At 57.9% G+C, this 24,513-nt stretch overlaps 3 protein-coding genes across 7 annotated transcripts; 1 reads left to right on the top strand and 2 right to left on the bottom strand.

The window, feature by feature from the left end:
• Positions 1–308: 308 nt before the first annotated feature.
• On the bottom strand, positions 309–6,335 carry VWCE (von Willebrand factor C and EGF domains). The gene is given in 20 exon segments (XM_030970403.1): positions 309–756; positions 759–871; positions 976–1,066; positions 1,172–1,254; positions 1,346–1,436; positions 1,587–1,669; positions 1,738–1,834; positions 2,005–2,090; positions 2,476–2,593; positions 2,760–2,845; positions 2,955–3,042; positions 3,237–3,319; positions 3,408–3,501; positions 3,580–4,115; positions 4,521–4,637; positions 4,705–4,821; positions 5,042–5,170; positions 5,436–5,525; positions 5,599–5,693; positions 6,174–6,335. Coding segments are annotated over 20 exon segments (2,652 nt in total). The 5' UTR covers positions 6,284–6,335; the 3' UTR covers positions 309–411.
• A 1,479-nt stretch (positions 6,336–7,814) lies between these two features.
• On the bottom strand, positions 7,815–19,738 carry DDB1 (damage specific DNA binding protein 1). Its single transcript, XM_030970402.1, has 27 exons — positions 19,574–19,738; positions 18,783–18,931; positions 18,564–18,680; positions 17,478–17,699; positions 16,137–16,251; positions 15,941–16,038; positions 15,089–15,247; positions 14,650–14,733; positions 14,382–14,498; positions 13,950–14,052; positions 13,779–13,854; positions 13,591–13,699; positions 13,192–13,370; positions 12,948–13,111; positions 12,760–12,867; positions 12,344–12,551; positions 12,153–12,248; positions 11,870–11,981; positions 11,299–11,422; positions 10,899–11,063; positions 10,463–10,557; positions 10,169–10,339; positions 9,588–9,697; positions 9,255–9,424; positions 9,042–9,144; positions 8,696–8,819; positions 7,815–8,402 (listed from the first exon to the last, which is right to left on the bottom strand). Exons 1-27 carry the CDS (start codon positions 19,632–19,634, stop codon positions 8,319–8,321), a joined length of 3,423 nt encoding a protein of 1,140 aa, XP_030826262.1. The 5' UTR covers positions 19,635–19,738; the 3' UTR covers positions 7,815–8,318.
• Positions 19,727–24,106, top strand: TKFC (triokinase and FMN cyclase). 5 transcript variants are annotated; one of them, XM_030970404.1, is made up of 18 exons: positions 19,727–19,905; positions 20,533–20,579; positions 20,665–20,854; positions 20,926–21,036; positions 21,120–21,301; positions 21,372–21,450; positions 21,549–21,638; positions 21,751–21,785; positions 21,882–21,966; positions 22,041–22,130; positions 22,214–22,330; positions 22,501–22,620; positions 22,708–22,845; positions 23,102–23,208; positions 23,292–23,395; positions 23,474–23,507; positions 23,614–23,703; positions 23,784–24,106. In XM_030970404.1, the coding sequence occupies exons 2-18, from the start codon at positions 20,574–20,576 to the stop codon at positions 23,949–23,951; spliced, it is 1,746 nt and encodes a 581-aa protein (XP_030826264.1). In that variant the 5' UTR covers positions 19,727–19,905; positions 20,533–20,573; the 3' UTR covers positions 23,952–24,106. The 5 variants fall into 5 exon arrangements, with proteins under 5 accessions (XP_030826264.1, XP_030826267.1, XP_030826265.1 ...); XM_030970407.1 differs by having other exon boundaries at positions 20,510–20,579; XM_030970405.1 differs by having other exon boundaries at positions 19,727–20,056.
• The last annotated feature ends 407 nt before the right edge of the window (positions 24,107–24,513 follow it).

Below are 24,513 nucleotides of genomic sequence, written 5' to 3'. Positions count from 1 at the left end.
ATGCCTGGGAATGTGGCGTGTCCCTGGTGCCACCCTCAGCTCCACCTGCCAAGGATGTCGCTGTGCCCCAGGGATGGGAGCCTGGATGTGGCTCTGCTCATCCCTGAGGAGCTCCCAGCCTGGGGGACCTGGGGCAGGACATGTCCCTCCTGTCCCCAAACCCTACTCAGGGTGAGGGGGCTAAACACCTCCAGCACTGTCCTCATCATCCTGGAAAACCACTCATCCCTAAATTCCCAGAGGACAAGCCCCAGGGCTCCCCGCGCTGGTGGGTGCAGGGATGAGGGGACAGGGAATAAATACCAGAGTGACTTTATTGGTGGCAGGGGGACAGCTGCTCCCTCCCCAGGGCCAGGCCTGCTGGTCCTGCAGACCCCCTTTTCCTCCTTTCCTTCATCCTCCTTCTCCTCCTCACGGTGTTCCAGGCACACCTGGCACCTGGAACCTGGGGCTGTCCAATGGCACCGCAGAGGGATCCTCATTCCTGGGGGATCCCTGAACCTCAGGGCTGCCTGTGGCATCAGGGGGAGCTGTGGCCTCACAGAGGGGGTCAGGGGGTGCTGTGGGTGCCAAGGGGTACCCAGAAGGAATTGGAGTGGTCGGAGGGGGCATCCCAGCACCCCAAATCCCTGGAGAGGGGCCAAGGGGGGGTGTGGTGGGAAGCAGGAGCTGGGCCAGGCGGTAGCGGTGGTGTTGAGGGGTGCCAGGGGGTGAATCTTCAGGGACTGGGGACTGGGATGAGGATGGGAAGAGGATGTGGTTAAGGATGGGGACTGGGATGAGGACTGGGATGAGGATGGGGACTGGGATGAGGACTGGGATGAGGATGGGGACAGGTCACTGCCCTGCAGCAGGAGCCGGATGTCTGTGACTGACAGAGGGAGGATTTTGGTCAGCACCGACCTCTTTGCCAGCACCCCCAGTCTGGAGGGGGCACATCCAAGTGCCTGGGGATGGATCCAGGGATCCCATTACCTGGGCAGGATGGGCAGCAGCCCATGGGCAGTGTGTGGGGCTCAGAGCAGGAGCGGGGGCACGGCCTCTCCTCACAGCTCACCTCTCCAAGCTGGAAAAACAGGGATCAGCCAGCCCAGCCCTTGCTGGGATCCAATGACACTGGCACAGGCACCATGGACACGGGCATCCCATGGGAATGGGCAGGAGGTCTCACCTGGCAGGTGCAGCGGGTACAGGGCTGTCCCTCGGGAATGAAGCTCTGGCCGTTCTCCACCTTCCTGCCCTGGTAGTTGCAGTCTGCAGGGACCAAGGTCCAGAGGGGGTTTTGGGGGGCTCGGGGAGATTTTGGGGGGTTCAGGGGGTTTTGGGGACCTGCCCGAGCTCGTACCCTCACAGACGGGGCAGCACCGACCCTCGGGGTGGAAGGGGTAGGAGCACACGATGGCACATTCCAGAGGCGAGCAGGCCACCGAGCCCAGCTGCGAGAGACGGGAGAGACCCCCGAGGGCCGGGCATTAGGAACCCCGGAGCGCCCCCGGAGCTTTTCCCTGCAACGGAGCCAAAAACCGGGCTTCAGCCCACGGGGCGGGAGCCGCAAATCCTCTGGGAATGCCCGGCCCAGCCCTCACCAGGCAGATGCAGCTCAGGCAGGGATCCAGCGCCGACGGGAAGGTCTCGTTGTTGGAAAAGATCCTCCCCATGTAGGTGCAGCCTGCGGGGAGAGGGGCTCAGGCGGACCCCGGGCAGCTCAAAATCCCGGAATTCCGGGCGCGCCCTCACCTGCGGAGCAGTCGGGGCAGCACTGCCCGGGAATGCGGATGGGATAAGGACACGTCTCCACACAATCCGTGCGCTGGCAGCTCACGGAGCCGTCTGCCTGCAGGCGGGAACACCCTGACAGACACCTCGGGATTCCCAAACCCGCCGGATTTGGGGGATTTGGGGCCTGACAGGCTACGGGCATCCTGAGGGTGGGAATGGAGCAGGAGCCGTGCGCTGGGGCAGGGACAGGGAAGAGGGAATGAAGCAGAGCAGGTTCTCATTCACCTGGCAGATGCATAACTCACAGGGATCGCCCGGAGACCAGATCTGTCCAACGGGAAACTCCACGCCGTTGTCATCCAGGAAGCAACCTGAGTAGGAACCCTGTTCCCAGCTGTCCTGTAAAACCTACCCTTCCTGTCCCCAGGGGTTCCCTATATTCCACCCTTCCTGTTCCTAGGTGTTCCCCATCTCCCACCCTTCCTATCATCGAGTATCCCCACATCCCACCTGTGTCCCCTACATCTCACCCTTGCCATCTTCAGCTGTCCCCCCTCATCCCACCCCTCCCTTCCCCACATCTGATCCCCAAATGTCCCAGCATCTCACTCTCCCCATCCCCAAGTGTCCCCCACATCCTCTATCACAGCTCTTCTTCCCATGCCATGCCATTCCCGTTTCCCTCAGCTTTTCCCCCTCATCCCTCTCCCTGTCCCTCCCTGCCCATTCCCAGCCGTGTCACTCATCCCGACTCACCGGCAGGGGCTGGAGGGTCCCGGCAGGTGGAGCAGCACTGCCCGGGACCCAGCTGCCGCTGGTGCTGGGGACAATCCAGCACGGGGCAGGGAGTGAAGGAACATTCCACCTCTCCTCCCTGGGGACACGGGAATGGGTCACCTGCTGTCCCTACCATCAGCCCTGAGTGAAGCTGGGATGCCCCCAGCAGGTACTGGGAAAGACTGGATTATCCCAGGGAATCCTCATCCCTGGGGACCTCCCAGCTTTGGGGACCCTCATCCCTGGGGACATCCAGGACCCACCTGGCAGACACAGGTGGTGCAGTCGTCCCCATCCAGGCTGAACCGGGCTCCGTGTGCGTATGTGCGTCCCCGGAAATTGCACTTTTCTGGGAAAAGGGGAAGGAGTGGCGCTGGAGAGCCAAGCACGGCTCTTCCCTCACCCCCAGCTCAGCCTGGGGGTACTCACACCCCCCAGAGCAGGGGTCCTGGGATCACCTGGATTGCAGGAGCAGCAGTCAGCCGGAGAGGGGCTGGGGCAGGATCCTGGGGGACATTCCGGGGACAGGCAGGAGACATTCCCGGCCTATGGAGGGGAACATGGGGTTGGGAAAGAGGACCCCGATTTCCCAGGGATGAGGGGAGGATGTCATCAGCTCCAGAGCATCCCAATCCATGGTTGAGCCAGGATGCAGGATGAGGGTCCCCAGCGATAAGGGTCTCCAGTGCTGGGAGTTTCCCAGGGATGAGGGGGGATTCTCCCATCCCAATCCAGCTCACCAAGCAGACGCAGACGGTGCAATTCCCATCGGATGGGGAGAAGACATCGCCCTCGGCCCTGGTCACCCCCTCGTGCAGGCACCCTGCAAGCCATGGGGGTCAGGGGCATCCCCTTGGGAATTCAAGGGGGACCATCCTGGGAACTGGGGGGATCAGGGGGTCAGGACTCACCTGTGCAGGTGGGGCAGCAACCCCCAGCCGGAGCGGGAAGCGGGTGGGAGCAGGGAACGGAGCAGCTCACGGTGTCACAGAGGACTTGTCCCCCCTGCCAGGACACATGGTGGCTCATCCCAGGTTGGGACGGTGCCATGGGAAGGATGGGATGGAAGGATGGGACGCTGACCTGGCAGGTGCAGCTCTGGCAGCCTGGCTCTGTCCAGCGACTGCCGGGCTCCTGAGAGATTCCCCGGTGCCAACAATCATGAGATGGTGGGATGGAGATGCCAGGGGCTTCCATGGCACGTGGGGATGGCTCAGGGGACAAGGATGGGGAGGAGGGAGGGAATTGGGTACCAGGAGCTGCTACAGGGAAGTGGGGAGAGGGGGAGCCCCTTGGGAGCAGGTGGGAGCCAGGAGGGAGCAGGACAAGGGTGGGTGGATGCTGCAGGGATTGCAGGATGGGCGACGGGGCCAGGATAGATTTGGGATACCCTAGGAAGGAAATCAGGAAGGCAGAGACATCACTTGGGGCTGGCAGGGAGATGGGAGCATCCCACTCTACTCCTCCAGCCAGGAGAAGGACATGGATACCTTCGCAGGACACCCTGTCTGTGCTGAGCCGGTATCCGGGGTGGCAGGAGCAGCGGAAGCTGCCGGGAATGTTGTGGCAGCTGTGCTGGCAGGAGCGGCGTGTGCCAGGCCGTCGGCACTCGTCCACATCTGCGGGAGTAGGGAATGTGGCAGGAGGTGCTGCACCCTGGGATATGGCCCAGGAAAGAGCCTGGAGCACCAGGATGGGCCCCCAGTATGGCCCACGCGGCTGTGAGGATGAGGTGGCAGCACTGTGGTCATGGGCTGATGGACACCTCCATCCCGTGGGATTTGTGGCATGATGAGGGAAGGGGGTCTGGCACAGTGCCCACAGACTCATGGCCACCTGCATCCCTTGGGATTCATGGCATGGAGAGGGATAAGGGTTAAGCATACATGCAGGGGCTCAGTGACCACCTCCATCCCTTGGGATTCATGGCATGGAGAGGGAAGGGGGTGTGGCACAGTGTTCAGGGTCTCAGGGCCACCTCCCTCCCCCGGGAGTGATGGGAAGAGCCCCATCCCAGTGCTCACCCACGCAGGAATGCCGATTCCCATGGAGGTGGTATCCGGGCCGGCAGGAGCAGCGGTAGCTGCCCACGCTGTTCTCGCAGCGGTGCTGGCACGGCGTGGCCTGGCATTCATCCGTGTCTGGGGGTTGGGATGAGGGTCAGGATCCCTCGGGAACCCCAGCCGCCCCCCCTGGGACCCCACGCACCCCGGCAGCTGCGGCGGTCAGCAGAGAGCTCCCGGCCAGCTCCGCACTCGCAGGCAAAGCCTCCCTCCGTGTTCACGCACGTCCCCTCACAGGCCGCGCTCTGGCACTCATCGATATCTAGGGGGACATGGGGAATGGTCAGATTTGGGGTGTGGGCACCACGGGGATGCCCACTCCCATCAGGGAGTGGATACACCACTCCCACTCCCCATAGCCATCAGGATACACCACTCCCACTCCCCACAGCCATCAGGATATACCACTCCCACTCCCCACAGCCATCAGGATATACCACTCCCACTCCCCATAGCTGTCAGGATACACCACTCCCACTCACCGGTGCAGCGGACGCCGTTGGCCGTCTCGGCCATGGAGAAGCCAACGGGACACACGCGGGCGACCTCCTGGCAGCCGCCATGGTTACAGGACAGGTCACAGCCGTACTCTCCGCAAGTCCCTGGCGGTTCTAGAACATGGACATGGCATCCACGGGGTACCCGTGCCACCCCAGGACCACCCGCTTCCCATCCCTCTTCATGGATTCCCCAGGGATGGGGACAGTGCCAGGGAGGAGTGACAAGGAGCCACGGTCACCTCCATCTGCTGGGATTTGTAGCATGGAGAGGGCAGAGGGTTGGGCACGGTGCCCATGTGTTCATGGCCATCTCCATCCCTTGGGATTCATGGTGTGAAGAGGGAAGGGCATCCGGCATAGCCGCTTCTGTCAGTACCTGGGCAGGTGATTCCCTGCTCTCCATCCGGGCACATGCAGAGGTTGGGAGCGATGCAGGAACCACCACCGCAGCCGAAGGAGCAGAGCGCTGTGGGAATGGGAACAGGAGCTCTGGGAATGGGAACAGGACCCCCACAAGCCCCCCAGATCCCTGTACTCACGCAGGGTGCACTTCCCGCTGCCCGGAGACAGCATCCAGCCAGGACAACATCCGCTGCCGGAGCCTGGGAAGCAGACGTGGGGCCCCACGCGGCGCCTGTGGGACACCAGAGCCTGAGGCCACCCTGTCCTGAGCCCCCTGCACGGAGCAAAGGTCCCAGGAATGTGAGGACAAGGGGACAACTGGAGCGGTCAGGATGTGCCCATGCACCGGGAAGCAGAGCGTGGCACGGATCAGAGGAAGGTAGGATAAGGTGGGACGGAGAGGGGACAACCACTTCCCAGCCGTCCTGAACATCCCAGCACGTGGTGACGGGAGAAGCGCCCCCCGGCTGGACAGGGATACGGGGAGCAAGACAGGGATGTGGGGAGAAGGACAGGGATGAGGGGAGAAGCACGGGGATGCGGGGAGCAGTGTCACGCTCCCCTGGACCCACGAAGAGGGAGGGAATTGTGGGGTGCCAGCCCTCCGGCCAAGCCCTCCTGCAGCGGGAGGCAGGGATAGCCGGAGCCCGGCGGGCTGCCCATCCCAGGTGTAGCTGGAAGAGGGAGAAGGAAAAGGAGGGAATCCAGCTACCTCTCCACGGCAAAGCTGGCCGGCTTCTTCCTCGCGGGATACACCCTGCCCTGGCCGCTGGAGAGGAACAGGGACACACAGGCAGCCTGGAAGAGCAGCTCCACCAACATGACAGGCGGCTCCAGCACGTCCCGGCGCCCGCCTTCCCGCCTGCCTTCCCGCTGGCCCTTGGCCCTGCTCCTCCTCCTCCCGCCGAGCCGGGAACAATGCGGGATTGGAGGGGGGCGAGAGCGGGGGGGGTCGCCAGCGGCACCCACCCACCCCCCCCCAAACCCGCACGGGGGGCCTGGGGTCACCCCAGGGTTGTCCCGTTCTACTGGGGCGAGTGGTGGCATCCCGGCCATTCCTGCCCTGGCTGCGCGTCGGGGAACGGGGTCCCCCCTAGGTTTGGGAAGCAGCGGGAAAGGCGTCCCCCCTTCTCTCCTTTCCCACATCTGGCAAAGATCCGGCATGGCCTCTCCCCACCCCTCCTCCTCCTCCTTCTCCTGGAGGCGCTGGGCCGCCTTCCCAGCCCTGCACGGGGACCCACGCGGCGGAGAAAGGGGCCAAGTGGAGCCGGGATGGTGGGATGCATCCAGGAGGGAGAGGGATGCTGCGGGACACCCCACTCTGGTGACCCCCAGATTCCCCCCAGCCCCGTGCCCCCATCCCAGGGCAGGGAATGAAGCAAAGGTTGGAGGCAGGTAAATGATTGATCCAATGGAGCAAAAGGCGCTGCTGCCTCCAAAATTTGCAATCCAGCACGGATTTCTCCCCACAAAATCCTGCCCAAAGGTTGGGATCACCCAGGCAAGACACAGCCCCCTTCCAAATAAAAACCATGGTGGGGGGGTCACGCTGTTTTTTTTTAGGAAGCCGAATGCAGCCATGAGAAGCTCCTGTCCTAAGGGAATGTGATCCCAAAACCCTGAGAGGCAGCTCCTGTGGCAGTGGATAAACAATGATCCAGCCCTAGCCAGCAGCGCTTTTATCCCAAAAAAAGCAGGGTGCCAACATTGCACTGGCACCACCACCCCCAGTTTTGGTGGGAAAAAAAGAGCACTGCCAGGACCTGGGCTGTGCCGCTCCCTGGGCCTCCCAAAATTTGGGAACAGGCTGCTCCAGGCAGGTAAACAGAGCCCGAGGTAATAAAAGCAGCAGCCCAGAGTCCAAGGTCACTCCCTGCTCCCCCAGCTCTCGGAAGAGATGTCCAAATATAGCCTTGTCCCCGCGGTCTCCTCTGAAAACATGGGATGGAAGAGGGAGCCAGGGATGGTTCCAGCACGAGCTGTCTCTGGGAGGGAAGGATTTGGAAAAAATCCGCAGGGAATGGGACTTTGGGGGCACTCAACCAGGGGCTACAGAGGAGATCCAGGCTGGGGAGAGCATGGTAAGATCCAGGATAACCCCCAAATTCTGTAAGAGATGTGAAGGAGGTGGGAGACCACGAGAACAATTAATGACTAGCCAGAGGCTGGAAAACTCAGCTTTCCCCAAAAAATTCCATTACAATCTGCCTCTCAAGGTACTCACAGTGCCACTGGCAACCGGACAAGGAACTAAAATTTCCTACAAATCCAAGAAAAGCCAGAAAAATGCACCTGGAAAACAGGTGTGCCCAAGATCCCAGAGCCAAGGACACGGATACCATCATTCCTCAGGACACAGATCTTTCCTCTTGGACTACTTTATTTGGTAAAACTCCGAAATCAGCAACAGCTTAAACTTCCCAGAACTTCCCTCCCTGAACAAGGCATGGATCCTATGGAGAGAGAGTTATCCCGCTCGGCTCCAGCCTCGGCTCCTCCTCCAGCTTTGATTCCTCTTCCAAAAAACCACAAGGAATCCAAAAAAAAAACAGGATCAAAAGCGAAACCAAAAGCCAAAAAAAGTAATAAAATATCTAAGGACATCAGGGAACAGGGAATTGAGGCGAGGGTATCAGATCCCAGTGGATCACCCAAGGAAAGGGACAGTTCTGGGTCCAGCCAATTCTGCAGAATCCATAAATCCCAGCAGGAGATGACTGACACCTCCCCAAATTCCTAACAAGCTGCTTCCCCTGCGAGATTCCGTCCCCCTCTGGCCGCTGCTGCCGGTGCTGGGCACAGCTGGGGAAGGATTCTCTTGCTCCATGTGGAGGGTAGGGAACAATCCCGAGTCCTGCTAATGGATCCGGGTCAGCTCCTCTACGATCTTGATCAGGTCATCTACGGTGGCTTCCCTCTTCATCCCGCTTCCATCATCGATCTACACAGGGAGGAAAAGGCATTGGAGACATTGGCAGGTGTCAAAAAACATTCCCAGATCATTCAGGAAGGTTTGGATTTAGCACTTCTCAGAGAGGCTGTGGCTTCCAGGGCTTCCCCTGGAAGTGTTCCAGGCCAGGCTGGACAAGGCTTGGAGCAACTTGGTCTAGTGGGAGATGTCTTTAAGTCCCTTCCAACCCAAACCATTCCATAACTCTACAATTCCATGATTTACTGAGCCTGGATTCCTAAGCAAGGCCCTTGAAGGATCTAAGGCCACATTCCCAAGCTCACCTGCAGGTTTGCCACCACTTCCTGCATCTTGGGCCTGCTGATGTCCAGGAAACTCTCAATCAAGTCTCCATCGATGAATCCTGTGGCTGGTTCCGTCTTCCGTTCAGTGTGGAACGATCTCCAGGTGCTGCTGTCAAGGAGCCAAATCCACAGGGAATAACACCAGCCTTGGACATGGTTAATGGTGGGATGGCAGTGCTGGGTTAATGGTTGGACTCTGTGGTCTCAGAGAGATTTCCCATCTTTAATTCCATGACTGCTCAGGGCAATGGCAAACCCAGTCCCACCCCCTCCAGCTGGTAAACTCCGCCCAGCACAAGCTCCTGACTGGAATGCTAAAGGATATAAGGAATGCTCAATCTTCCCCACGCTCTTGATGACTTTGTTGAGCCTGTTCTGCATGTCCAGGAGCAGGTTGTACCAGCTTTCTGACAAGGATGTCACCAGGCCTGCACAGGAATAACGGTCATGGGAATGTGGCAGGGGGTGGAGCTGGATGAGCTTCCCAACACAAACCATTCCAGGATTCTGCAGGGAATCCTCAGCCCCTGCTCCTTACCAATCATTCCATTGACAGTGCCGAAGAGCACGGATCCCTGGGTGGGCGTGGAAGTCTCTCCCAAGTTCTGCATGACCAGGGATCCGTGGCAGAAGACATTGACGAACTCTCCCAGGTGGGATAATCCCACTTCCTGCAGGTGCTGCCGCTCCTCATCCGTCGTGGCCGCGCTGGAACCCCAAACACCGCTCAGTCCCGGATGGGGGCACTCCAAAACTTTCCCTTGCTCCCAAAAGCTGGGAATGCTCCTCCAGTTTTCCTAAAGATCCCATAATCCATCCCTCCCAGCATGTGGTGCCACGTCACATCCCATCCCCATCCCATCCAGTTTACCTGTCCTTCTGGCACACGAACAGATTGAAAGCATTCTCCGCTCCCAAGAAATTATCATCATCCAGGATCTCCACGGCACTCATCCAGTTTGGATTGAAATCCCGGGCAATCTGGAACGGGCCAAGACGGGACATGCTGTGTCCAGGTGGCCTGGCCTGGGATCCTGCATCCTCATCCCACCCAACACCAATTTTCAGGAGCAAGGCAGGATCCAGCATGTCCCTCTCTGCTCCAGGAAGCAGCAGAGCAGGAAAGGCACTCCTGGAGATGGTCCTAGTCCAAGTGGCACTTGGATAACATCCTGGGAAAGCGTGGAGCAGCCTATGCCAAAGCCACTCCAGCAATTTAAACCCCCATTCCAAGTGGACACCAGGCATCCCAGATGGCACCTCCCACCCACCAGGCACCAGCTGCTCTTCCCACAGCCAGTTCCCTGGAAACTGAGGGATCCATCCCTCCAGAAACCACAGGGATCCATGTCAAACCTTATCCAGTCAAGCCAAACTCCTCCTTTTATCCCCTCCAACACCATTCCCTGTGCCCAGATCTGTCAGAATTGATTCCTGGCACCGCTTCCTTACCTCCTCGAAATTCCCTTCCATGGGTTTGTAGGCCAGGAGCAGCACGGAGCGCATGAGGTCTCCCACCAGGATGAAATCCCCCTTGGTTTTCAGGTACAGGGCCATGATATTGTTGTAGTGGTTGCACTCCGTGCGCAATTCCTTCTCCGCTGTCCACTCGTACAGGCGGACCTGCGGGATGGGACACAGATTGGGATTCTCCACATGGGAGCTGGGATATGCTCCTCAACGGACACTTGGCTGACATCCAGATCCACAAGCATGCTCCCAAAAAAAAGTCAAGGCCTTGCCTACCGTGCTGTTGATGCTGGCTAACAGCTTCCCGTTGAATTCCACCATGGAATACACAGCTCCCTTGACCTCCTTCTCAGCCAGGCTCTGCAGCTTCCCTGGAATAAAGCCAGGCATTACTTGGGTTGTTTATCCAAAGAGTGGGAAGTCAAGGGGGTTCAGCCCAGCTGGCCTGAATTTTGTTTCCTAAAAGAACTGTCTCTGAGGGGGACAAGTGACATGAAAAGCAAATCCCAGAATCCAGGGCTGGTGAGGGATTCTCGGGCGTCTCTAGGAGACAGGGGAAAAGGGAACACAGCACCTACGGATCCTGACAACAGATTCCTTGGGAAAAACTGCCTGCTGCTGTGACACAAGCTCTCTGGGGCTTGAGGAGCTCATCCCTCATCTCCCACCAAAAAAAGCTGGATTTTTCCAGGTGAGAACACCTTGTTCTTACCATCTGAGTAGTGGAAGACGACGATCCGGCCCTGCTTGGGCTCCGCTTCCTCGGGATACACCATGGCAGTGCCCACAATGAAGTAGGTGTTGGGATCCTTTCCCAGCTTGCAGGAGACCAGGCTGAGGGCATACTCATTTTGCAGGAATTGGTGAGCATGGAGCACTGGGGGAAAAAAAAAGTGGGAAAGGTAGGAACAACTGGGATCCCAAAATCCTTAAACTGAAAGCTTAAGACACATCTTAGAGATTCCCTGCCCTATTCCCCACCATCTTGTGCCATCAAAAATTGGTATTCCCTAAACCTTATGGCTGATGTTCCTGCAGGAAAATGCTTTGGCTGAAGCTCCCCATGGCTTCTCCAGGATGGGAAAAGCTGGATTTTGGGATGGGACAGGTACCTTCAAAGGTGTGCTGGTCTATGATGAGCAGGTTGTGCACTTCCACCTCCTCTCCAAAGGATGTTTCATGTGGAGCTGTGCTGCTGGAAAACAGCTTGCTGGTGCTCACACTGCTGGACAAGGCCTGGGAAACAGGAAAATCTGTCACATCCCAGTGCTGCTTGGGATATCCACACAGCCTCAGGTAGCCAGTGAGTGGGAAAAGGAATGGGAGAACAGGTGGAGCAGGGAATGAGTAAAGGAACACACTCCCTGCTCCTGCAGGGCTGAGTGATGGTGTTAATCTGAGTTTACAAAGAGCTGGTTTCCAGAGCTGGATCCTTGGGAAAAGGAAAACCTTGGAGACCACACAGAAGCCTGTATGGGATATGGAAGTAGCAGCACCCAAAAATAAAGGGTGTCAGGTGGAACAGTGGCTGTGTCACTCCCTCAGAGAGATCCACCATCCCATTCCTCCCCAGCTGAGGAACAGGACTGGACTCACAGCTTTGGAAAGGAGGACCATCAAGGAAAACCTGGATCAGGAATTCTGATCCCCACAGCATAGGGATGACACAGCCTGGGATCTCACCTGGGTGCTGGCACTGGGTCTGAGCGCTGTGGTGCCCCCACTGGCATCCTGCACCTCGATCCGGCTGGAGAGCACTCCGAAGCACTGGGATACCTCCTGGTAGCAGATTTTCCTGCGGGACAAACAGAGCCATGTGGGTGGGAGAGCCAGGAAAGGCCATTCCAAGAGCTCTGGAAGCAACAAGAGCTGTCTGTTTGCTCCTGGGATGGCAACATCACCCCAACCCTTGCCCTGTGCAGCAGAGCACCCTGATCCCAGGAATCCTCATCCCAGGAATGCTCACCTGGGTGACTCATAGAGGGGAACAGTGCGGATGTGCAGCTTCTGGATCTCATCGATGGTGCCAATGGTCAGGGTGCTGTTGTTGGCCAGGGCCAAACTTGTGGGAAAAAAAATCATGGAAAACTGGGTGAAACAGCAAGAACCTCCCTCTCCTACACATCCCTTGGGATCAGGAACTCATGGCGGGCTCACCTGTCGGGATATCCGTCGGAATTGAGGGGGCACATGTAGTTGACCTCCTTGAGGTTGACGTTGGAGAAGACCAGCTTGTGGTTGCTGCTGTAGATGACGGTGGGGCGGTCGGAGCAGGCGAACACGTTGGTGGTGGACAAGGAGCGGAATGTCCTCAGCACCGTGGGCTGTGTGCCCAGGGTCACCTTCTTCCTGTCACTCAGCAAGCCTGGATTCAAAGGGAAAAGGGATTGGGATATGCCACAACACCTCAGGGAAAAAAGGACTGAGGGTAAGCACACCCCAGATTTAAGAATCCATCTCCTTCCTTCAGTGTGCTGGAGAAATCCTCCAGCCCACAGCCAGGCCCTGAGCATGAGGCTGAGAAAGCAAGGAGGATCTTTCCCAGAAAACTGGAAAGGAAGGGAAAAGGTCACCTGTCTCAAGGCTGAGGCCGAAGTAGAAGAGAGCTCCGTCCCCCAGGGCACACAGGAGGTAGTGGCTGCTCTCGAAGGTCGTCATCAGGATGGAGCGAGGGATAATCTCTGTGGGAAGCAGGCAAAGGGATGGATGAGGTCACTCAGGACACGGACAGTGACCACTGCCACCCTTGGGAGGCTCCTACCTCCTCCCAGCATCTCCTTGTGCAGCAGCTCGAAGGATGGGAGCTTCAGGATGCGGGCAGAGATGTCGGTCCAGAGCCCGATGGCGCAGAGCGGGGACATCCCGTTGGAGTCTCCCAGGGGGGTGATGTCCAGGCAGGCCACCTCGTGCTCCATCTCTGTGCAGCTGGGAGGAAGAAAAGAGGACAGGCGTCCACCTGGATCCCAAATCCCAGCATCCCAAGAGCCCTGAGGATGTGGGCTCACCTGATCTGCCGCAGCTCCTGGGGCCGGATTTCCAGGTAGTACAAGGCTCTTCCCACAGCCACCACCACCTGGTTGCTGTTGCAGGAAGCGACGCTGATGTTCTTCCCATTGGGCTCTTTCCACTCACTAACCAGGGATTTGGGCTCCTGGCTGACCAGTCGCACCGAGGCAGACGTGATCTGGGAAGAGAGACAGGAAAAATCATGGAAAACGGTGTTTCCAAGGTGGGTGGCACAGCAAGAACCTCCCCTCTTTCCATATCCCTTAGAAACATGAACCCAGGATCCTGTTTGCTGATGCCATCAGCTCAGGGAAGCACTCCAGCTTCTGCCCTGAATATGTCACAATCTGTATGGCACCAGGAGAATAATATCCATGTTTTCCTCATGCTGGATTTACCTGGATCAGCTGCTGATGCGCCACGTTGCCACAGAAGAAGGTCTGCTGGTCATCCACAAATCCTGTGAGCTCCGTCTCTTCCACTTCCTCTCCGTTCAACATCAGAACCCTGAGCAGGGAAGGGAATTCTCATTAATTCCTGCTCCAACATGGGACTGAGAGCCTGGATCAGCTCATCCCACCTTTACCTGGTCTGGCCAACAAATGACAGCACCAAGGTGTTGTCTGTCTCCCGGTGTGGATCTGACCTCAGCGGCCACAATCCTGCAACAAGGAGGCCACAGTTCCTTACAATTCCACATCTCAACCTCATCTGTGCCCACCATGTCCCCCCTCAGGCTGTGGAACACCTCCCACACCTTTAATTCCTGGCAGGTCGATGCTGGCGTGCTCGTGGATCCCGATGCCGTTCCGGATGATCCGCAGCGATCCCTCTTTGAAGGCCCCGGAGCAGGTGACCAGCTGGAGGAAAAGCAGATGGACTTTACCAGCTGTGGCTGGGAAGCTCTCCCACTCTTCTCTGGGAGGTCCCATTTCTCATGGAAATGGGGAAGCCATTCTTGAATCATGGAATCCTGGAATGGTTTGGGTTGGAAGGGACCCGGAAGATCCACCAAGACCAGGCTGGACAGGGCTTAGAGCAACCTGGTCTACTGGAAGGTGTCTCTGCCCATGGAATGAGATGATGCTTAAGGTCCCTTCCAACCCAAACCATCCTGGGATCCTATGATTTTATGGACACACTCAGCCAAAAATTCCCAGCAGTGCGGAGGGAAAAGCAGGAATGTTACCTGGCCTTGGCCTTGCCTCTCCAGGTCCACCACGCACATGTCCACGATGGGCCCGAGATTGGTGAAGGTCTCCATGGCCACCACGTAGGATCCCTGCTCGTTGCTGTCCACATTAAGCTGGGAATAAATACTATAATCAATTTTTGTCTTTAAAGAAACAGGACAGGGGAAGGACGGGCAAGGAGAAGACAGGAAAATGTATCCAGATCTCCAGGTTTTGATGGAAATTGAGTCCTGTGGGAACACACAGCCAGGAGCTGCCACGTACCTTCACGAGCTGGGAATCTCCAAGCCTGGAGCCAACAAAAACCACTCCGTTATCCAGGTAGGTCAGGCACTCTGCAATGGATGTCTGGGAAATGGGAAGAGGCAGGTGACCCACCAGTGGCATGGAAAGGTCCTGGCACACATACACACACACACACACCTTCCACCACTAAGCTGTTATCCAACAGGAAAACCCTGGGTTTGGGAAGCTAATTTAATCCCTTCATAAATCCCACAGAGTCCAAGCTCCTCACAGTACAAGTACCAGGAAAAAAAATGGGAAGGAGGTGTAAGTTTAAGTGCCCACAGGGAATTTTACCAACAGTTCAGGGCTGTGACAAATGCAAGGCTCCCAAAATTCTCACTCATTCCTGAAAGGAGCCTTTCCAGACTTGGGAGAATCCCAGGCAAGTACCAGGGATGGCCCAGGTGATTCCTACCTCTCCCAGCAGCTCCACACGCAGATCCTTCAAGGTGACAGTGCCGTCCATCTGCTCCTCCTTCTCCAGGAGTAGCATGAAGAGCCTCCCTTCCATGTCTCCCAGCAAATACCGCGATCCGTTGGGATCCACGCGGTTGTGGCACACGATGGTGCTTTGCTGCAGGGAAAGAAGGGAATTCCAGGACTCCACTGGAAGAGCCACAAACTGGTCCCCAAAAGTTCTGTGCAGGTGATGTGCTCCCACCTCCAGTATCCCACCCATTCCAGAGCTCCAGGAGTGGACTGAGACTTTCAGGCACCCATATTCCTGTTTATTCCCCCAAGATATTTAGCTTGTGCTTATCACCATCTTAAAATGACTTTTGGATGGCAATTCCAGCCCTCTTTCAGCTTGGAAGAGCACCTCAGCCATGGCACTGGTGCTTCCTCCTCCTATTAAATGTGGGAAGTGACCTGTTATTCCCACAAAACCCACAAGTCCAATTGCTGTCCCAAAATCTTTAAGCCTTTTCTCCTCTGAACAAGTCTCCAGGGGGCTCATCCATGTTTTCCACTGCCTGAAATTAAACCAGGCTCTGCCCTGGAACTGTGCCCAGACCATGCACTAATTCCTAATTAATCCCAGTCCCTGGGGCCCAAACAAAATTCCAAGAGCTCTACAGAAAGAGGAGGCACACAGGGATCATGGATGTCCCTTGGCCCCCAAAAACAGTGACCAGGAAGCCAAACCTCTGGAAGTCCAAGTAAGTGGCACTGTTAGACCACACCAGGGACAACAGGGGCTTGAATTCCTGGCTGGAAGGCCTGGGAAGGGAGGGATTTTTTGGGATGCAGTCCTGGATCCCCTCACCTTGATGATGGGAGGAGCAATAGCCAGATATTTATCCCCATTGTGGTAGGTGATGGATTCTTGCCCGATGATAATGGCGCCTCCGAAGGGCTCCGGCACTGCGGGACACACAACAAACATGAGACAACCTGCCTGGAAAAAAGGAGCCATCCAGCCTGGAACAACATGGGAAGATTTTTCACAAACAAGGCCCAACCTGCAATGACCATGGAGGCTTCGGCCTCCACATTTTCCTGCTTCCAAGGGCCTTTGTTGAATTCCTTCTCCCGCAGGGACACCTCGTATGTCTTCACGTGGCGGCCCTGGGGGTCCTGGGAGAGAAGCAAAAGTGGATGAGATTCCAGAAGTGAGGAGATTCCACCTCACCTCCTGCAAAAACACCCATTCCAGTGAACTTATGAGGTTTCTCACCTCCTCATTCTCCCCCACATCCACATGCCACCATTCTCCCAAATTCTTCCATATACAATTACCCCCTGAAGAAATCCCTGAGCTGGAAAAGACTGGGAAGTATTTTTCCATTGTTTTACAATGATATTACAATGATATATTACAACGATATGGGAACTGATATTCTGGAATTTGTGTTCCTCTGACAACCTGGGAACAAGTGGCATACTGGAGTATCACCCCCTCCTCCAGCTCTTGCAAACGTTCAGGAATTCAGGGGTTTTTATCATATTTCCCTGTAGTTCAGGACTTCTCAAAAATTATCCCAGCTGCTGCTGTCTTATTCAGACCAAGTCCTGGGATAATGGGTAATAAATGGAGAAAGAATCAAGGAAACAGCTTGGAAACATTCTCCTCTCCATAGGCAGGGATTGAAACAATCCAGAGGTTTATGAGTCAGAACTGACATCCTGCTCTTGCTCCAAGGGTTCAAGTTGTTTTGACACGGATTGTGGAATCCTTGAAGTTGGAAAAGCACTTTTCCAACTGTTCCCCCAAACTCCAGGTATATGGTGACAAAGTGGTTTCCTCCCTTCAGGAAGTTTGGGGGGATCCAGCAGTGCCCAAACAAGGAATAATGGAGCCGCTGCTGGAATGGGATTTCAGCTAAGCTTGGGATAGCCTGGAATTTAACACAGGAAAGCTAATCCCTTGCTCATTCAGAACAGCAAAGGCTCTTTGGATCAAAAAGGCATCCAGACAAGACCAGGAATGCTCCTCCCATGAGGAGCCAGATGATGGGAGAGGTTATGAATCCTCTTTACACACCTGGAATCACCTCCCAAGAATACCAAGCAGGCCACTGCCTTGTTTTTTCAAGGAAAGGCTCAAGTCTCACTCTGGGAAACAACTGGTTGTGGATCTTGCTGGAAAGATCCCTAAACTTCTCCTGGGGGGTATAACAAGGAAAATTCCCCCCCAAGGCAGAGCTGCCCAGGAATCCTGTGGGAAAGCTCTGCTTCCTCCCTCCCAGAGCTGGAAAAAGGCAGTAGGGAGGAACATGGACCTGGAGGAGCTGGAATCACCCCTCATTCTGCCTTCCAAAAAGCCTTTGGAAAACCTGGGTTATCTGTGGATAAGCAGGCACCTGGTAGACGAAGCAGATGGTGGGAGCTTGGCAGCCATAAAGGAATTTCACATCGATGACCTGGAGCTCTTCCAGGCGGATGTTGAAGGCCTTTAACTCCTTGTTGTCCCGATCCAGGGGGATGACCTTGAAGAGGCCATCGTAGAGGCGCAGCCCGATCATCCGGCACTCGGGATCGATGATCCCGATGATCCCGGTCTCAGAGGGCCGCCCGATGCGATCCTGAGGGAGAATCCCAGAGAGAGGAGAAAGGAAAAGGGGATTAGTCCCAGGGCAATATCCGTGAAAAACAGGGACAGGAGTTAGCTGCCAGCCCTTATAGGTGAGGAATGGCTCCTTGCACACTTCTCAACGGGCTTGAGAATTCCAGCTGGGAAGCCACCGAACCTAAGGAGGAGACGCCTTTCCAACTGCCCCACCTGGCAGAGCTCCCACAACGCACAGCTTCACCACAAATTCCCACAGGACTCATTTCCCAGGGAAAATTCAGCCTCACAAGGAGTTTAGGCTTTCATTTTTCTTAAATTTAATTTGTTATTCCACAAGGTCTCCCAAGAATATATAGGGAATCCATAGGGAAATTACTTGGAGTATCTTGGTCTACTGGAAAGTATCTATAGCAAGGGGTGGAATGAGATGATCTCTAAGTCCTGTCCATCCCACACCATTCCATGATTCCATGTGCTGGCTTAGATGAGATATTGGGAAGAAATCCTTCTCTGTGAAGATAATGAGGCCCTGGGATGGATTTCCCAGAGAAACTGTGGCTGCCCCATCCCTGGAAGTGTTCCAGGCCAGGCTGGATGGGGCTTGGAGCAACCAGGGATAGCACAAGGTGTCCTTGCCCACAGAAGAGAACTGGATGAGCTTTAAGGTCTCTTTTCCAACCCAAACCATCCCAAAATTCCACTAATCCTTCCAGAGACCAAGACTAACTCTGGAAACATCCCGTGACCCATCCCAGATCCAGCAGCCGGCAAGGAACCACCAACAGAGCAGCAGAAATCCAACACCCTGCTGCACCAGGAAGGCAAAACTACCCCTAGGGAAGGACATTCCCATGCCAGGTGCTGCATCCCCCCTCACCTGCACGTTTCCATGGGCACGGGTGATGATGTCGATGCTATCCCCGTTCTGCTTGTATTCCAGGATGCAGGCGTTGTACTTGGCCGTCAGGATGAACAGCAAATCCTTGCTCTCCCCCTGCCCGGAAAAACCAACAGTCAGTGCAAATCCCCGGGGTGGAACTGCCATCCCAGCCCGCCCAGGCAGGCACAGCTCCCTCCCTGCTCTGCCAGCAGCCACCTTGGGGCGGAAGAGCTCCATGACGGCGGTTTTCCCGTACATCCCCACTTCCTTGACGGGCCGGAGCCCCTCGGCCGTCACCACGTAAATCTCCAGCCGGGTGTTTTTGGCAATCAGCAGGTTCAGGTCCTCCGCAGAGGTGAAGTGTCCTGGGAAAAGAGCGAAGGAATCCCAGAGGAAGGATCAGCTGGCAGCTCAGGGAGCCAGGCTGCACTTCCACAGAGCGTCCCTGGAGCATCCCAAAATCCCAGCAGCTTCCTTCCACAGTGCTAAATGCTCTCAGCAGCTGCTTTCTCTCAGCCTGCACTCGTTTTTCTGCAGAAATGCTCTTCCAACTGTCTTTCCTCAGGAATTCTCATTCCTGGGATCCCTTCCCACCACGCCCAGCACTCCCAGGGCTCTTGGAGCTCCCGTAACTTCCCCAAATCTCATTCTCTCTCACTCCTATTATGCATTTCAGGAGCACTTTGATCCTTCTTCTACCTCAAAATCCCCCAGTATCCCAAAACCCTCCGATACCCCAAAACCCTCCGGTACCCCAAAACCCTCCGGTAAACAAAATCCCCGGTACTCCCAACCTCTCCCGTACTCCAAAACACACCCGTGAACCCCAAAACCCTCCCCGTACTCCCAATCCCTTCCCAGTGCCCCAAAACCCCCCCGGGACCCCCATAGCCCCCCGGCACCTCCATCCCCCCGTGTCCCCCGTACCCCCAGCCCCCGGTACCCCACAACCGCCCTCCCACGCCGCCCCAAACAGGGTGCTCCCGTCACCCCCCGCCCCGCCGTACCGGTGACGCAGCCATTGACGGCCGTCGGCTTCTGCGCCGTCACCACGTAGTTGTAGGACATGCTGGGGGAACCGGGAGGTCCCGGCGGGGCGCGGGGGAAACCGGGGGGAACGGAGAGCGCGGCCTCTCCGCCGCCGTCGCCGCCACTTCCGGGAAGTGGGCGCACTGGGCCGCTCTAGCCCGCTGGGAGGACCTGGGTGGAGCAGCCGAGAGGAGCCGCTCTAGCCCGCTAGGAGGACCGCGAGGAGCAGCCGAGAGGAGCCGCTCTAGCCCGCTGGGAGGACCGCGAGGAGAAGCCGATAAGGGCGGTTGAAGGGCCCCGCAGAGCGCAGGTGTGGAGGGGGATGCGCGGGGGGGTCTCCCCCTAGACCCGCTGGATCCGCGCTGATCCCAACTTGATCCCACGCCGTATCCCGAAGGGAGGGCCCCACGTGGGAGGGTGCAGCCCCCTCCCTGCAGCTCTGCGGCCCCCCGAAACCTGGGGTAGGTCCCCGCTGTGAGGGGGGAGTGTGGATCCGCTATGGGCCTACACTGAGAGGAGATCCCTGAAGGTGGGAGTCCCCCATCGCAAAAAAAAGGGGTCTCTGTTTGAGGGGGGGGGGCCCATCCTGATTTCCCGCCTCAAAAGAAGGTGCCTCTTTGAGGGAGGAGCCGTCAGTGTCCTCTTTCACCCCCAAAAGGCGGCTTGTTTAGAGGTTATCCCAGCCTGGCGCCTCATTCCAAAAGGGCGGCCTGGCTGGGTGCCGGGGGAGTGGCCCTGCTCTGGCGCCTCATTCCAAAAGGAGCTCCCTGCCTGGGGAGGTGTCCCCGTGTGGCGACCACTCCAACGCCAGCCCCATTGCCACCAGACACTCCCCATAGCATCACCATCACCCCAGACACCATCCCATCCCGCCCCCTTCCCAGCCCCCCTCTCCGGACCGCTGTCCATTTCAGACTGGACCTTGCCCTCTTTGCAGACAGATTCCATCTTCAGCTCCAAGTGCTGTGCTCCACTCCCATGGAGGTGAGCCCGGAGCAGGGGGGTTGGCATTCCTGTGGGGCTGGCATTCCTCCTTTTCCCATCCCACCGCTCCCCATTTTCCCCACAGATCCCCAAAAAACTGGTGACGACGGTGTCCGGCTGTGCCGATGACGCACTGGCCGGAGTGGTGGCCTGCAATCCCGGGCTCCGGCTGCTCCAGGGACACCGGGTGGTCCTTCGGGATGACCTGCAGGCCATCCGTGGCCGTGTGGCCCTGCTGTCCGGGGGGGGCTCCGGCCACGAGCCCGCCCACGCAGGTGAGACCCCCCTGTCCCACCTGCACCCCACACCCACGGACACGGAGCCGAGCCCTCTTCCCTCTCCACAGGCTACGTGGGGAAGGGAATGCTGACCGGAGTGGTGGCCGGAACCATGTTCGCATCCCCGTCTGTGGGCAGTATCCTGGCGGCCATCCGGGCCGTGGCACAGGCTGGAGCAGGTTGGGAACACACCGGGGTGGAATTCTGGGGTTCCTCCCCCGAGTGCTGCATCATTCCCGTTGTCTCCACATCCATCCTGCAGCCGGGATCCTCCTGATTGTGAAGAACTACACCGGGGACCGGCTGAATTTTGGGATGGCCCTGGAGCGGGCGCGGGCCGAGGGGACCGACGTGCGGATGGTGGTGGTGGGCGACGACTGCGCCTTCACCAAGCCAGGGAAAGCCGGGCGCCGTGGGATCTGTGGCACCATCCTCATCCACAAGGTTCTGCTGGGACCCTTCGTGGGGATTTGGGGAATTCTGGGGGGTTGCTCACCCGCTCTGCCCCGGACAGGTGGCAGGAGCTCTGGCTGAGGCGGGAGCGAGCTTGGATGAGATTGAGAAGAAGGCAATGGCGGCTGCCAAAGTCATGGGTGCGTTGTGTTATCCCATGGGAATGCTGCTCTCTGTCCCCCAGCTCCTGAACCCCAAAAATCCCCCCAGTTTTAACAGAACATTCACACCTGCACAGGTACCCTGGGTCTCAGCCTGTCTCCCTGCAGCATCCCAGGATCCAAGCCCTCCTTCCAGCTGGCTGAGGACGAGATGGAGCTGGGGCTGGGTGAGGAGCGGCCCCTTGGTGTCCCTCTTGGGTCCCTGGAGGGTCCGAGTGTCCCTGCCCCCCCGGGGAGGCGTCACCAGGGCTGGGATGTGACATGGCCCCATCTCCATAGGGATCCACGGCGAGGCTGGAGTGCGCAGGATGAAGGTGAGGAGGAAATCCTGCTGCTTCCTCCCCATTCCCAGATCCCCCTATCCCCAGACCTTCCCACTCTGCTCGTCCCCTTCTTCGTGTCCCCTCCAGATGCTGCCGGCAGATAAGGCTGTGGAGACGATGCTGAAGCACATGACAGATCCATCCAGTGCTTCCCACCTGTCCCTGACCCCTGGTGAGCTCCCCAGGACCCTCTATGCTCCTCCAAATCCCCTGGATCCCAGTCTCACCCTGCCCCCCGCCCTGCAGGATCCTCTGTGGTGCTCGTGGTGAACAACCTGGGTGGATTGTCCTGCCTGGAGCTGGGAATTGTGGCTGGAGCTGCTGTGCACTGCCTGGGTGAGTGCAGAGGGGAGCTTGGGATCCCATTCCCTGGCGCCGGCCCTTCTGGAATGACCCTGTCTCGATCCTGGATCCCACAGAGAACCAAGGGATCCGCATCGCCCGGGCCTTGGTGGGATCCTTCATGACGGCGATGGAAATGGCTGGAGTCTCCCTCACCCTCATGCTGGTGGATGAGGAGCTGCTCAGGTTGATCGGTGAGTTCCCAGTGGGAATGTGGCCTGGGATTGGGGCACGGGGGTTTCCACATGCTGGGTGATGGGACACAAGGTCGGTGGGATGTCTGGGAGCAGAATTCCTGGCTGCTGGGTGTGCCAGTGAGGATCCAGTGGGATCCTGAGCCACCACACGCCTCTGGCTTTTCCAGATGCCAAGACCATGGCCATGGCGTGGCCCAACATTCTCGCAGGACCAGCGACCACCCGGAGGGAGGAGGTGCCAGCCCCAATAGAGCCACCCAGGAAGCCAGAGGATGAGACTGGAACTGGTACAGGGCTCCCATCCCTTGTCACACCCGCCTCTCCGTGCCTCAGTTTCCCTCAGGAATGTGCAGGGATGCATCTCCTCTCCGCAGGGCTCAGCATGGCGCGGGTGGAGCGGGTCCTGCAGCGGGTGTGCAGCACCTTGCTGAATATGAAGGAGAAGCTCAACGAGCTGGATCGGGGAGCAGGTGACGGGGACTGCGGCCACACCCACGCCCAGGCGGCCCAAGGTGGGTGTGGGGGCCATTATCCAGGGAATTGTGGGGAGTGCTGCCCCAATGGCACCTCCCAGGAGCAGGGAATTCCCCAGGACATCCCTTCTCAGGACTAAGGAAACCTGGGGTGTTCCTTCCTGTAATTGTATCCTGGAATGTCTCTGCATCCAGGCAGCTTCCCTATGGAATTGAAGGCTGTCCCTGCTTGTCCCCGCGAGGCACAGGGGACTGCAGGGCCACCCCCATCCTGTTATCCCTTCTATTCCCACAGCCATCCAGGAATGGATGCGCTCCCGGCCACCTCCGGCTGCCCCAGCCCAGCTGCTCTCCTCCCTGGCTGATGTGGTGCTGGCGCAGATGGGAGGCTCCTCCGGAGTGGTGAGTGGGAATGGGAATGGACATGGGAATGGGGGAACACACCTGGCTGTGTTTCCAGGCTGAGATGGATGGTGTTCCCAAAGCTCTACGGGCTCTTCCTGACGGCGGCTGGCCAGAGCCTGCGTGGCCGCAGCGATTCCGCGGCGTGGGCTGATGCCATGGACGCCGGGATTGAGGCCATGCAGAGGTCAGTGCCGGGGGACGTGGAACCCCAGGGCCCCCTGGGAATCCCAATCCCCCCTGAATTTCCCTGCATCCCACACAGGTACGGAGGAGCCGCCCCAGGAGACCGGACAATGGTGAGTGCTGGGAGAGCCCAGGAACCAGGAAGGCTTCCAGGAAGACGCCAGGGAGTTCCCACCTGGCCTCAGCCCTGGCTGCCAGACTAATTGCCACTCTTTGCAGCTGGATTCGCTGTTTGCAGCTGGACAGGCTCTGCATTCCCTGCGCAGTCCCGGTGCTGACCCAGTCCAAGTGCTGGCGGCAGCTGTCCAGGTATGGAGAGCTGGGACAGTGGGACAATTGGATGGGAATCCCTGCCATTGTCCTGGAGAACACCCTGTTTTCCCCGGCAGAGCGCGGAGGCGGCGGCGGAGGCCACCAGGCACATGGAGGCTGGGGCGGGCAGAGCCAGCTATGTGCACTCATCCCGGCTGGAGCAGCCCGATGCCGGGGCTGTGGCAGTGGCAGCAGTGCTGGGAGCAGTGCTGGAGGGGATGCGGGACCCCCTGGGCACTCAGTAATTACAGGGATGTGTATCCCTAAAAATCTGTGCCTCCTTGTAGTGATTGAAACGGTTATCACAATAAACCCTTGTCCCCTGCCATGTGACAGGGAGGTGTATCCCAACAAGCCCCTGTGTTCCTTCAAGGATGTTTCTCCATAAACCTTAGGACGTGGCCCCCAGTAACCCTCTGTGTCCCCCATGCTAGCTTGGAGGGGTGGGATGGTGGAATCTGGGGGTGTGGGGGTGCCCCCCGTTGCTCCAGGCTGGAAAGGGAGATGGGAACAGGGATCCTGTGACTGGGGGAGGAAGGAAACCCAGGGTGTGGAGGGGAAACCACAGAGCTCACATGGCGCTGGGCACGGGGTCTGGGGGCGAGTCTGAGAAAGGGGCAAAGGAGAAGCAGGGACAGGGCAGAGCATTATCCTAAATCCCGTGGGGTGACCACGGGAGCTGTCCCATGTCTCCAGGCAGCCAGCAAGGACAAGCCCTTGGAAGGGACAGCTTGGCTTGGCCAAGACTTGCTCCCAAGCTCCCACCTCTCCCACCCCAGCTCCCAGGCCCTTGTCCCCAGGGATTTG

Source organism: Camarhynchus parvulus, unplaced genomic scaffold (genome assembly GCF_901933205.1).
Source record: "Camarhynchus parvulus unplaced genomic scaffold, STF_HiC, whole genome shotgun sequence".
In the NCBI taxonomy this organism is placed as follows: domain Eukaryota; kingdom Metazoa; phylum Chordata; class Aves; order Passeriformes; family Thraupidae; genus Camarhynchus; species Camarhynchus parvulus.
The sequence above is the reverse complement of the archived record's forward strand: the minus strand, read 5'-3'. Positions and strand labels throughout refer to the sequence as shown.